This window comes from Centroberyx affinis, unplaced genomic scaffold (genome assembly GCF_046629955.1).
Source record: "Centroberyx affinis isolate AG114_WGS23_722 - 3 ecotype Tasmania unplaced genomic scaffold, CSIRO-AGI_Caff_v1 ptg001898l_1, whole genome shotgun sequence".
Classification (NCBI taxonomy): domain Eukaryota; kingdom Metazoa; phylum Chordata; class Actinopteri; order Beryciformes; family Berycidae; genus Centroberyx; species Centroberyx affinis.
This window is the reverse complement of record NW_027280264.1, coordinates 129,653-142,651: the sequence shown is the minus strand read 5'-3', so window position 1 is coordinate 142,651 and position 12,999 is coordinate 129,653. Positions and strand designations below refer to the sequence as shown.

At 41.3% G+C, this 12,999-nt stretch overlaps 1 protein-coding gene across 1 annotated transcript in view; it reads left to right on the top strand.

Annotated features, from left to right (window-relative positions):
* Window positions 1–5,675, top strand: part of LOC139653221 (ral guanine nucleotide dissociation stimulator-like) — a 44,590-nt gene extending 38,915 nt beyond the window's left edge. Inside the window, 5 exon segments of the mRNA XM_071530199.1 lie at window positions 450–654; window positions 1,945–2,019; window positions 2,946–3,230; window positions 4,038–4,152; window positions 5,500–5,675. Coding sequence (XP_071386300.1) covers window positions 450–654; window positions 1,945–2,019; window positions 2,946–3,230; window positions 4,038–4,152; window positions 5,500–5,675 — 856 coding nt within the window.
* The last annotated feature ends 7,324 nt before the right edge of the window (window positions 5,676–12,999 follow it).

The window sequence follows — 12,999 nt, the reverse complement described above, 5'->3', positions numbered from 1 at the left end:
TATTTTTTTTTTATTTTTTTTTTTTATTACTGTTTTATTATTATCCTTACTTACCTATTTGTCATTTTACAAGTTTTATGTGAAGCACATTGAATTTGCCTTGTGTATGAAATGTGCTTTATAAATAAAGTTTACCTTGCCTTGCTATAGTGCATGTTATTTTGTAGATATCACTCCTAGGTCTAACCTGTCACCTCTCCCTCTCTCTCCCTCTCTCTCTTCCTCTCTCCCTGTCTCTCTCTCTCTCCCCCTCTCTCCCCCCTCCCTCTCTCTCTCCCCCTCCCTCTCTCTCCCTCTATCTCCCCCCCTCTCTCCCTCTCCCTCTCTCTCTCTCCCTGTCTCTCTCTCTCCCCCTCCCTCTCTCTCCCTCTCTCTCTCTCTCTCCCTCTCTCTCCCCCCCCCCCTCTCTCTCTCTCTCCTCTCTCTCTCCCTCATCCCTCCTCCTCCAGCCGCCAGCTGACGGAGGCCGGCTGCAGCAGCGCTCCTGGTTCTCATTCCAAGTCCTTCGACCACTCCCACTACCGGCCGTACCAGGGGGGCGGGGGGGACAGCGGCGACGCCCTCAGCGTCACGTCCGTCAGCTCCAGCGGGTCGGACCTGGAGGACGTCAACGCCAGCTTCCTGTCCGACTCCCCCGAGGGACACGAGAGGAAGGTGAGGAGGAGGAGGAGGAGGAGGAAACCCCAAGCAGAGTGAAACACTTCGGTTTAGATTCATCCTTTCTCTTACCTGGGAAGCTTTTTCTTTTCCTTGTGAGTGTAAACAGACTTTGGAAGAGCCGCGGTCTGTCCGCTTACTAGGCTTGGGCCGATATTCTAGGGCTGGGCGATATGGTTGAAATCAATATCATGATAATCATAAGGATTTTTCTTGATATCAGTATATATCACGATATGGTTCATGTATGCAAAATCACGTTAAATAGTCAAATTCATGTTCATCTCATTGAACCGAATGGTAATGTTAGGTGTGATGTCAAACAAAACAGAAATATTCAAATAATATTCCTACCATACCTCATTTTATCAGAGTGTTTAAGTAAAATTTGCTTGTCATCATCAATTTAGACAGCAGAAATGTGTCACAATATCAAAATATCTTCATATCATCACAATATGATTCCACTGAAAGACGATAAACGATAATATTGAATTATCGCCCAGCCCTATCGCCCAGCCCATATTTTGTGAATATCGGGATATTCCCACAATATCGAATATCGCCCACCCACATCCAAAAAAAAAAAAAATGGTTACCCACCCCTCCCAGCCATGGCACCATGTGTTGCTTAGATCACAATTGTGCAAACTTTTAAACTTATAAACCCATAATCTACTTGTGGTTGGATAAAAAACTAAAATAATCATACTTTAAGTAAAAATTTGTCCTTTTTAATTCAGGTGGGTTCCCTTTTCCACAATCAGCCCATTTTTCTGGAAATGGCAGGAATGAGCAAATTACACCTAATGGCCATCGTTTCCTCCAATGCTTGAATAGTAAGATCAAATTTCTAGGCTGTTGGTAATAATTGTTATTATCATTATTATTATCATTATTATTATTATTAACAGCATAGAAATTTGATTTGATTTGGAAGAAATAAAATAAAATACCCCCACAAAAAAAATGCGACAAAAAAAATGACCCCTTTTTGATAAGATTGTATATCGCGATATTTTGGTGGGACAATATTGTGATATACAATTTTGGATATCGCCCAAGCCTTCCTCTTACAGATGCTTTCAGACAACAAGCAACTCCAGAAACCAGTTGCAGGAAGTTCCTCCATTTTCCACAAAAAAGAGAAAACCTCGGCTCTGATGTTAACTGGTTTCCAGCTGCTCTGTTTCCCCGGTTTATCGGTGTGGAAAAGCCGGCAGCAGCTTGTCGTTGCTTCTCCTGTGCGTCTCTTGGCTGACTATCTGTCTTTTCCTCTCTTTCTAGACTTCGACACCTTCAGTAAAACATTCTGTCTCTGCTTTGGGGAGAGAAGCTCCGGCAGCAGACACCACCTCTACGGTAGATTTCTTTTTCTTTCACCTCTGCTCTCTCATCCTCCAATCACACTTCAGTATCTCACATGTGTTGCTTTCTGATGCGAGCTTTGTTTCCGCCGAGTTCCACACAAGCATCCTGTGACTCAGGGCCAAATCACTGTGTGTGTCGGTGGCACGTAAAGTGTTAAAATTCTGTTTTCCCAGCACAAAGCGGTTCCATGAAGGAGACACGGCTATAAACAGGCAGTAGAGTCACAGTGAAGCGGCTCAGTGGACAGTCGGGGTGTTGTGGTCGGGTGCTGGATATGGGCAGAAATATGTGTCACCAGAAACTGAAATTGCATTATTTATATTTGAATTTGAATTGCTCAACTTGAATAATTGCATTAAAAAACTGAATTTGAATCACATAATTTGAATTTGTATTGTTTACCCTGAATAATTGCATTGAAAAACTGAATCTGAATAGCATAATTTGAAATTGAATTTATTCGTTTGAAACTGAATTCCAACAAACCTGAAACTGAATGTAATATTATGAAATTGAATTCATTTGCTCTGAAACTGTATTCAGTTCTCAACAATTCAAATTCAGTTCTCGTCATTCAAATTCAGCTCTTGCAATTCAATTTCAGTTTACTGAGACACACATCCTGGTCGTTGAGGAAGAGCAATCGAGTGCTGATTCAATAATAATTCAATAAATAATGCAGATAATTCAATTTCAGTTTCTAGTGACTCATATTTCTGCCCATAATTTTCACGTGATTCGTGTCCGCAGCACATAAATCTGTGTTTCAGAGTTTGTGCTCATTTCACAACTTTTCATAAGATCATTTTGTTATAATATAATTCTGCATTGCAGCATTTATTGATGAAAAGTTTCATTGCTGAGATTCAGAGAGACTGAGAACAGCTTCATGTTTTCCTGTCCTGTGTTCCTGTCAGTTCTGGGAGTGCACCTCTCTGTCGTCCCTGGACACCTCCGGCATGGGTTCGGGTTCGGGTTCGGGTTCGGGCTCCGGCTCCGGCTCCGGGTCCAGCAGCGCCTCCTCCTCCTCCGTCTCCTCCTCCACCCCGCTGTCCGCCTCCCGGTCCCACAAGCGCTCGGTGTCGGCGGTGTCCAACTACTCCACCCTGTCCCTGCCGCTGTACAACCAGCAGGTGGACGACTGCTGCATCATCCGGGTCAGCCTGGACGTCGAGAACGGGAACATGTACAAGAGCATCCTGGTGAGGAAACGGGGAAAGAGAAGAAGAAGAAGGGCTGGGATGAGTGGAGTGTAGCGGGTAAAATGTACAGCAGAATAAATGAAGAGTTTGCTCTCTATTGAAATGCTATATATCCATTTAAAGAAAAAAAAATCAACTAAATATTAAATATATTCTTTGATATTCTTTCTTTACATCACATATGGTTTGGCATAATTTTTTTTAATTTTTTTTATTTACTTGTTACAAAAATAACAATACAACATAAAACACAAAGAAAAACACTGTAAACATAACAAATGTAAAACAAAATATATTAACTAGAGAGAATGGAGGTAGAGAAAGTCTAACTGATATAAACAAATGCAGGTAGGGTCATATAGGCTTGTATATAAATAAGACATATAAAATTATATAAAAGAACAGAACATAATATAATATTATATATTACAGTTTTATAAATAAAACCATCACACAAGGCAAAAAATAAATAAAAAAAAACAACAACAATAAAATGGTTTGGCATAATTGTTCAAATGACTTCCATTCCCAAACAATGTATATCCAATTTGGAAAAATCAAGGAATTTTACAAATGGGTCACTTTACAGGAATATACCAGAATATATTTTACACATCATAAAGTGCTTTTCAGCTGTTTCTGTTTCTCCAACTGTTGGGGAAACTAGACTGTTTACCTCTTTAGAACTTTTCTGAGCTGGAAAAAACAACTTTAATAGACTTTAGTTTGACCCGAGAAAAGATTCCGGTTTTATCGTGTGAGAAACCGAACTGAAAACGCTCTGAAACGTTTCTCTCCCCGGTCCAGGTGACGAGTCAGGACAAGACGCCGGCCGTCATCAGGAAGGCCATGATCAAACACAACCTGGAGCGAGAGAAGACGGAGGAGTATGAGCTGATGCAGAAAATCTCTGAGGAAAAAGGTAAAGACTGAAACACACCGAGGGGTTTCAGTGATCTGCCTCAGATTGTTTGTGTGTTTGGAGAGCGGTTTACCAGCTGGGGTTCAACCGATACCGATATCTTTTTGGTATTGCTTTGTCTCTGATAAGATGATATTTTGTGCAGGTAGACAATTTTGTGCAGGTTTAGACAATTAAATGAATGAATTTAATTTAATTGCAGGTTTTTTCAGACTGTTTTTCTGTAGCTGTGGTCAGGGAAGAACCTCCACCTAGGGCTGAACGATTTTGAAAAAATATCTAATTGCGATTATTTTGACTGATATTGCAATTGCGATATGATTTGCGATATTAGAGGGAATGATAATTTTTACATCATTATTCTCATTTTCATTGAAAAACGTATTAAAATGATTATGGTGTGATGTGTAGGCCAGGACATCTCTGCAGCACCACAATATTTAATTTAAAATGGTATTTTGACACATTTCACCTTTAACAAATATTGCACCTCTTGCGATTTTAAAATTGCAGTAGGCCATATTGTGATTTCGATAAAATTTTGATTAATTGTTCAGCCCTACCTCCACCTGATATCCAGTATTTCTTAAAAGGCCAGATTTGTCTTGATATACTGATACATATAGGTCTAACCCTGTTACCAGTGGTTATGAGGGACTTGCCTCCATAATGGAAGATTGACAACAAACTGAAAGACTGTAATCACTTCTTCCTCCCTGATGAATTTCTGTGTGGTTTTATGCTTGAAATAGGGCTGGGCAATAATTCAATATTATCGTTTATCGTCTTTCAGTGGAATCATATTGTGATGATATGAAGATATTTTAATATCGTAACACACATTTCTGCTGTCTGAATTGATGATGACAAGCAAATTTTACTTAAAAACTCTCATAAAATGAGGTATGGTAGGAATATTATTTGAAAATTTAAGTTTTGTTTGACATCACACCTAACATTACCATTCGGTTCAATGAGATGAAGATTCATTTCATTATTTAACGTGATTTTGCATATGTGAGCTATATCGTGATATATATTGATATCGAGAAAAATCCTTATGATTATCATGATATTGATTTCAACCATATCGCCCAGCCCTAGCTTGAAAATTATATTTTTTTTCACCTTTTGTAGCATAACAGTAACACTCAGAAATTGGACATTTTTGTTATTTTGTCCAGTAAACAATTGTTTTCCTCTCCTCCATCATGGTGGCATGTTCCTCCAAAACAAAACGGTAACCGCTCTGCCAAACATCATGTGACTGGTGTCTCTGTTATCGTGTTACCGAAGTTGTCTTTACTCCTTAATCACTCCGTGTCTCTCCTCCTCTTCGCTCCGCAGAGCTGCGGATCCCGGACAACGCCAACGTCTTCTACGCCATGAACTCCACTGCCAACTACGACTTTGTGCTGAAGAAGCGCGGCTTGGCTCGGCCGCTGCGGGCCAAGAACGTGACGAGCTCCACGCTGCCTCGCATGAAACAGAAGGGGCTGAAAATCGCTAAAGGGATTTTCTGAGGACTAAAGCGCCCCGTCGCCCCGACCCGTCGCCCCCCCCCCGCCCTTTCTCAAATAAAACAGACATTTCCGTTCGGGTCTGTTGGCGACGCCGCAGGCCCCTCCGAGTCTGACTAAACCTGAAGAAGTATCCGAGTTTTGATAGAAGCTGCTGGAGAAAGACTGACAGCCCAGAGGAGATATAAAAAAAAAAAAAAGAAAACGACTAAGAAACCTTTCTGTGGATTAGCTGGAAGCAGAGGAGCACCCTAGCACTTACTAACAGCCGTTGCGTCATCAGGACCCTCCAGAAACTTTAGAACCGGCTCGAGTCCGGACAGAAGCTGCCTCCTTCAGGCCGCGGTATACCTGCTGCGGAGACGGATTTCGGCCGGTTCATCGGGAAACACAAAAGGACGAAGCTTGCGGGAAAAAAAAAAAAAAGACCCGCGTCGGCTTCCCTCGGCGTCCCGCAGGGGATTTTCTCGCCGGCCGAACCGATCGAAGCCTCCGCACACCACCAGCCCCCCCCCCCACTGTGACCGTCTGCGATTGGTCTGAAATGTCACGTGATCGGTTGTGTTGCCTTGTGGAAAAAGCATGTCCCGTTTCCTTCTCCGGTTCGTTGCCTTTGTTTACATCTCTGTTTACATCTTAACATCTCTTCAAAGTGGTTTTTTTCTTTCCGTTCCGAGCTCGTTGGAGGATTTCCGCGCCTTTTTACGATCGATCAAACGGCTTCGAGATTCCCTCAGATTCCCTCAGATTCCCTCAGATTCCCTCAGATTCCGCCTTTTATTATCGCTCTTTCACCGCAGCCGTTGTTGTTGTTGTTGTTGTTTTTGTCACCACTATTTCCGGTTTCCCTGGGTTACGGTTACCTCTTTAATCTTCATGCCCCCCCCCCGCTGGCATGGAGTGTAAATAAAGGAACAATACGAAGCCGCAGCAGGTGTACGCGGATTCGTGTGCGGCTGCGTGTTCGAATGTTGCTTCTGTTTCAGGGAAGTTAGACTTCGTTTTGCGAGCGTACCGCCGGCCGCCTTCACCCTCTCACCTGGGGGGATCCTGGTCTCACCTGGGGGGATCCTGGTCTCACCTGGGGGGATCCTGGTCTCACCCGTGTCGATGGGACTGCAACACTGAACATTCGCCCTCCACTCTTCTTTTCACATCGGGACTTCTTTTGACGTTGTGAGAACGCAGCGGAGACGATCCGCTCTGGAGCTCGAACACTTCCGAAAAGCTGCCATGTTCAAAGAAAAAAAAAAAAAAAAAAGAAAAAAAAAAAATAGGTCAGTTGTCTGTTTTAAGTGTGAGGAAACCTGAGTGTGAAATGAAATGGAGACATGGTGTCAAAATCCATTCGACATGCCACTGTTTTTTTTTTATTGAATCATAACCACTACACCGTAAAAAGGATGAGGCAGTCCTTTGATCTCACTTGACCCGGGCCGAGCGGATCAGCTGAAGACCCGCCAGACGAGGAACTGACTGTATATAATCATTTCAATTAACAACCGACTTTACAGTGTATTCTTTTGCAACGGACCATTGAGATTTTTGTTAATAGAACCATCGTAAGATATCGACTCCTTTTTTTTTTTTTTTTTTTTTTCTTCTTCGCTTTGTACATTTGTTTTTGCAACTCTCTTTGCTCTGATATGGTGCTGCTAATTAATCTTTCTGAAGAGGTCGTACAAACTGCACTTCTGTACCGTCACCGCTTCCTCTCGTTTTCCCCGACGAGGACAGGGCGCCGCCGTGAGCCGCCATGTTGGAAGAGAGCGGCGACAAAAACATCAGCAATTTAAATGCTACGCTTCCATGAAATTATCTTTTTCAAGCATATTTTAAACGGCGTGTCAGGCTGCGACCGAAATGGGTTCTTCCAAAGCCGATACTGACGCTGATATTTTTTGGGTTAACAATATTCAATATCATTTAAATTTGATAGTTTTCATGGCAAATAAATACACTTATAAATACATATTCTCATCAGGGTGGGAAAAGCCTCTGAATCAACATTTAGAGCATTTTGGGACACTAGAACTCTCCACTGAAACACAGACTAATTACTGCCTTTAAATGAAGAATATACTTTACAAACATTATCAAACAATTAAATGAGAAAATTAAATTCTGTTGCAGTTTTTTTCCAGACGTTCACTTTGTGTTGAAGCTTTAAGAAGCTGTGGTTTTGGTGCCACTCCTCCAACATGGCGGCTCGTCCCTTAATAACCATCAACCGCCGCTCTCCAAATGTGTCCTGATGATGATGATGATGATGATGATGATGATGATGATGATGATGGCAGGTCCTGCTGTTTTATCCAGCGGGACGTTTTTCATGTGATGTTGTGATTTTTACACGCCGTTAGTCTTCGCTGTCAGGGTTCCTACGCAGGTGTGTGAGGAGAGGAGAGTGATTTTGATCGAAAAAAAAATGTCTTGGGGAAAGTATGGAAAATGTCGGTCGGTTGGATCAGATTTCGCATATGGTTACTAATTCTGCAGTACGTCATTGTGGGCTCGCTGTCCTGTCACGCGTTGATGTGATGTTGTCGTGAAAGAATCATTTTAATCTGTAGGTAGATATCGTTTACAGCCACTATGAACTTACGGCGTTATCACGTTTGAACACTGAGAAAACTCTTCGAATCTGATCCGAAAAACTGAAGTCAGGGAGAAAGTATGGGATTTTTGAAATGTGGGGAAATGTGTAGGAGCCCTGATGAAAACACATACGGCTGCCAAACTGCACACGAGAGGAGCGAACTCTTCTCATCCATGACGGGATGTTAAAGCATTGTGCTGTCCTGGGTCAGTGTCTTCTAAAAAAGGAAAAATCCACCCTCTAAACACCTTAAACACTTGCATTCCTGGGTCCATTTTGTTGTTTTGTGGTTTATTCCGACGGTGCGTTTTTTGGGGGTTTGATAGCGGAAAATGTTTCAGCGATCCGAAACATCCAACGGCAATCGCAAGGGCTTCTTTCTAGACATCTAGCATTCTCCACCAACTCAGCCTCAGCCTCAAAAGACCAGAATGCATTGCAGCCAGAAGACTTTTGCTCTCTCTGTCCAGGTCTCTCTCCAGCTCCAGACATATCACACCCTCAGCGGAATGATCTTCTCTTTAAAGCTGTTTTCTGCGCCCCGGACGTACGCACCTCCTTTTGATTTGAACGCGACAAGTTCCCGCCCCTTTCTCTGGGGTGGGGGGGGGGTTGTCGAAAGGCATTCTGGGAAATGTAGGAAATCTCTAATTGAAGTAGAAGTAGACGCGGCAGGTTGAGGGAAAAGTGGGTTCACCAAAAAAAGTAAATCACAGAATAACTCGTGGAATGCATCGATGAGATCTAACAGTGTAAAAGGATCCGAAGGTGGATTTTTCCTTTTTCATGCTAATTTTCATATCATCGTTAACAAAACACTAGATTTGCCTAGATTGCACTGCAACCATATATTGCCTTTTTTGTTATTTTAACCTGCATGAAGTTCATTTTCCAACTCTGTTATTGTCAACTGAATGAACCACTGCGACTGGACCGGGAGGAAAAAAAAAAAAAAAAAAAACCCTGCGAAAGCAATATGGTGATGAACGGCGGGGAGGGGGGGGGGGGGCGGTTGAACACTGTGACCTTTGACCCATTCACTCTGCCCGTCGTTTTTTTGATTGGCGCGTCATGTTGAGCACTGTGAACAATACTCGTCTCGTTCCCCTCGGTGGTGTCAGTAGTGAAAACGTGAAACCCCGCCCCCCCCCCCCCCCCCCCCGCCTTCGCTCACGTAGATGCGTCATTTGTTGTGGACTCGCTGTTTACAGGCAGGAGGGGGAGGAGGGAGGAGGGGGGGGGGTGAAGGTGAAGGCAAATGGGCTTAACCCGACATGTGCCAAAAATAAAGAGAAGGGGAGAGGGAGGGGGGGGGGGGCGTTGCTTTTAATGGATGTGTCCTCTGCCTTTCACACTGAGAAAAAAATATCAATTTGTATGTTTACTGTTTTGTCGCATTTTTCTGAAAAAAAAAAAAAAAAGGTGAGAACACTATGACAAAAAAAAAAGTCTGGACCCGTCGATACAGAGTCAGAAGCCGGGGGAAGAAACCTCCGAGATGAGGAAGGAGCTGCTGTGGAAACCCGCTGTGGCCTGAATTCATCTGCATCAGTCGGACTCTGCTCTCAGTGTGTCGGAGGAGAAGCAAGGAGCTCCTGGTTCAGAACATTTATGACACAGAGCCGGAGTCTCTGAGCTGTCGAGGCCCCAGGAGTCTGCAGGTTTCACTCCACACACTTTGGAGGAAAAAACGGCCACGTCAGGACATGTAGGGAATGTTTTTCTAGGCTCCGATCTCTCCCGCCGAGGGCTGCAACTAACGACTATTTTCATTGTCGATTAATCTGTCGATTATTTTCTCGATTAACCGATTAGTTGTTTGGTCTATAAAATGTCAGAAAATGGTGAAAAATGTGGATCAGTGTTTCCCAAAGCCCAAGATGACGTCCTCAAATGTCTTGTTGTGTCCACAACCCAAAGATATTCAGTTTACTGTCATAGAGGAGGAAAGAAACCAGAAAATATTCACATTTAAGAAGCTGGAATCAGAGAATTTTGACTCATTTTTCTTAAAACATTACTCAAACCGATTAATCGATTATCAAAATAGTTGGCGATTAATTTAATAGTTGACAACTAATCGATTAATCGTTGCAGCTCTATTGTAGTGTTTGGTTGAGAAGAAAACCTGCAGACTGGCTCAGTTAACAGTCATTCCATGTACGTTCCTGTGGATGAAAACCAAGAAAAACTGGATTTTTTTTTTTTTTTTCTCCCCCTGGAACTCCTCTTGTGGGCGGAGCCAAAAGCGCAGCAGTAGTAGAAGTTGGGTGTTTCTGCAGCAGCTCCATCTCTTCCTTCTCTGCTTCTCTCTACATCGGGTTTTTGGAGCGTACGAGTTGAAACTTAAGTGAATTTCATTACCATGCAGGCTTTTCTTTCCCGTCGGGGGGTCGCGTGGGACCGGTCCGTGCTGAGCTTGTCCGTCGTGGCGCGTGTTGACGTCTGAAGTACCGCGGCGTCTGAAACGAAGAGGCTGCGTTTACGAGAAAAAAAAAAAACTGACTGGGAAGCAGCTCGCTTGGTGTTTTCCTGAACTGTGCTCTGGTGCCATTTTCCATTTTAACAAGAACTTTTTTCTAACTGCAGTCTCTCTCTCTCTCTTTGTTTTACTTTTCCTACTTCTCTCCCAAGAACACAAAACTCTGTAGTATACAAAACTGTCCTTGATTATGTCTTTGTTTATTTATTGATTTGTATATAGAGATTTTGTTTTGCATTGTACATTCTCTCCTTTCTTGGTTATAGATTAATATATTCATGTATATACGAATAAACATTAAGTTTATAAAAGTAAAACGCCTCTTTTTGTTTCTCTTGACCAGCGATTGAATGAGAAGATATTTTCTGTGAAGAAAGATTGGTGCTTCTTCTGTTAAGAGCAGAGGTGGGGACTCGAGTCACATGACTTGGACTTGAGTCACATGACTTGATGCATGAAGAGAAGACTTGAGACTTGACTTGTACTCTGATGACTTGAAAAGGTTTCTAAAGTCTTGACTTGAGATCTTGTGTTTGTGTAAATGACTTATATTGAAAGTGATGAGATTTGTTCCAGCAGACGACTGAATTTAAATTCTGTTTTCTGAATTTGTATGGAATGATTGAATTTATTGAAGTTGAAACTGATTACAGAAATCAAACTCATGATGCTCTTACCAAGTTTTTATCCTATTAAAACCATATTGCATTGAAAAGTCCTAGATATTCAGTTTTCTTTAAGATATTAAATTGATACAGGACTCTTGATTTGTTCTGACTTGACTTGCTGTTCTACATTTAGACTTGAGACTCGACATTAATGACATGGACTTGACTTAATCTACATTTGGACTTGGGACTTGACTTGAGACTTGTACCTCAAGACTTGAGACTGACTTGGGACTCGAGCAAAGTTGACTTGGTCACATCTCTGCATCAAATACCAGCTGAAAGGTTCCTCTAACATGATATTCAGTATTGGTAATCTATAACACTGTGTGTAATCTCAAACATGCGGTAAGAAAAAAACAAAAAAACATGGACTATCGTAGAATTTCACTGAATTAAATTCAACCTCCTGAAATTCCAATTCAATTCCAATTTTGTTTCCTGTAGGCTTTTCTAATTCCAATTCTAGTTCCTCAGTTGAATTTAATGTAATTGGAATGTAATTACTTATTACATAAATTATTAATTATAGATCATAATTAGGGCTGGGCGATATGGTTGAAATCAATATCATGATAATCATAAGGATTTTTCTCGATATCAGTATATATCACGATATGGTTCATATATGCAAAATCATGTTAAATAATCAAATTAATGTTCATCTCATTGAACCGAATGGTAATGTTAGGTGTGATGTCAAACAAAACTGAAATTTTCAAATAATATTCCTACCATACCTCATTTTATGAAAGTTTTTAAGTAAAATTAGCTTGTCATCATCAATTCAGACAGCAGAAATGTGTGTCACGATATTAAAATATCTTCACATCATCACGATATGATTCCACTGAAAGACGATAAACGATAATATTGAATTATCGCCCAGCCCTAACCATAATCAGCATTTTCAAAACCTAAACATAATTCTTCAAAGCTCACACACACTGAGGAAGTTTCCCTGACTGGTTTCACAGGTTTAATGTAAAACTCCCCATAAGTGATTGGAACGAAACAAGTTGTATGAATTTACTGGTTGTATATAAACACGTGCTGATGAAGTGCCAGTTATTAGAGATATTATCAGTGGAAATCATCGGTGTACCAGTGTGTTTGTTGGCCGCAAATAGACGCTGCCATGTTGTCTTATTATCTAATGTAAGATTCTTTTAGTCTCACTTGTATAATTAACTGTTTTGATTTATCTTATAGGCAAAACAAACTAAACTCAACTAATAGATAGATAGATAGATTTTCAGTTGTAAAAATGACTGTACAACTACTCAGGCATACAAGTTCAGTTCAGAACAATTCCTAAAAAAGTTAAAGAAAAACGAAATGACAGACTTCAGCAAAGAATTTCAAAATACCTTTTACAATAGACGCGCACATCTCATTGTTTTTATTAGTTTAAGAGAAGAACAAAGTAGTTTTCAGTTTCATTAAGAACATGGGATGGAATTAAGGGATTTGGACTTGCAGATATGACAAGATATAGGACAATGTGTGATCATGACATTCAAAATAAGTAGTAATTTTGATTAGATATACAGCATATTGTGCAAAATACTGAAGTGG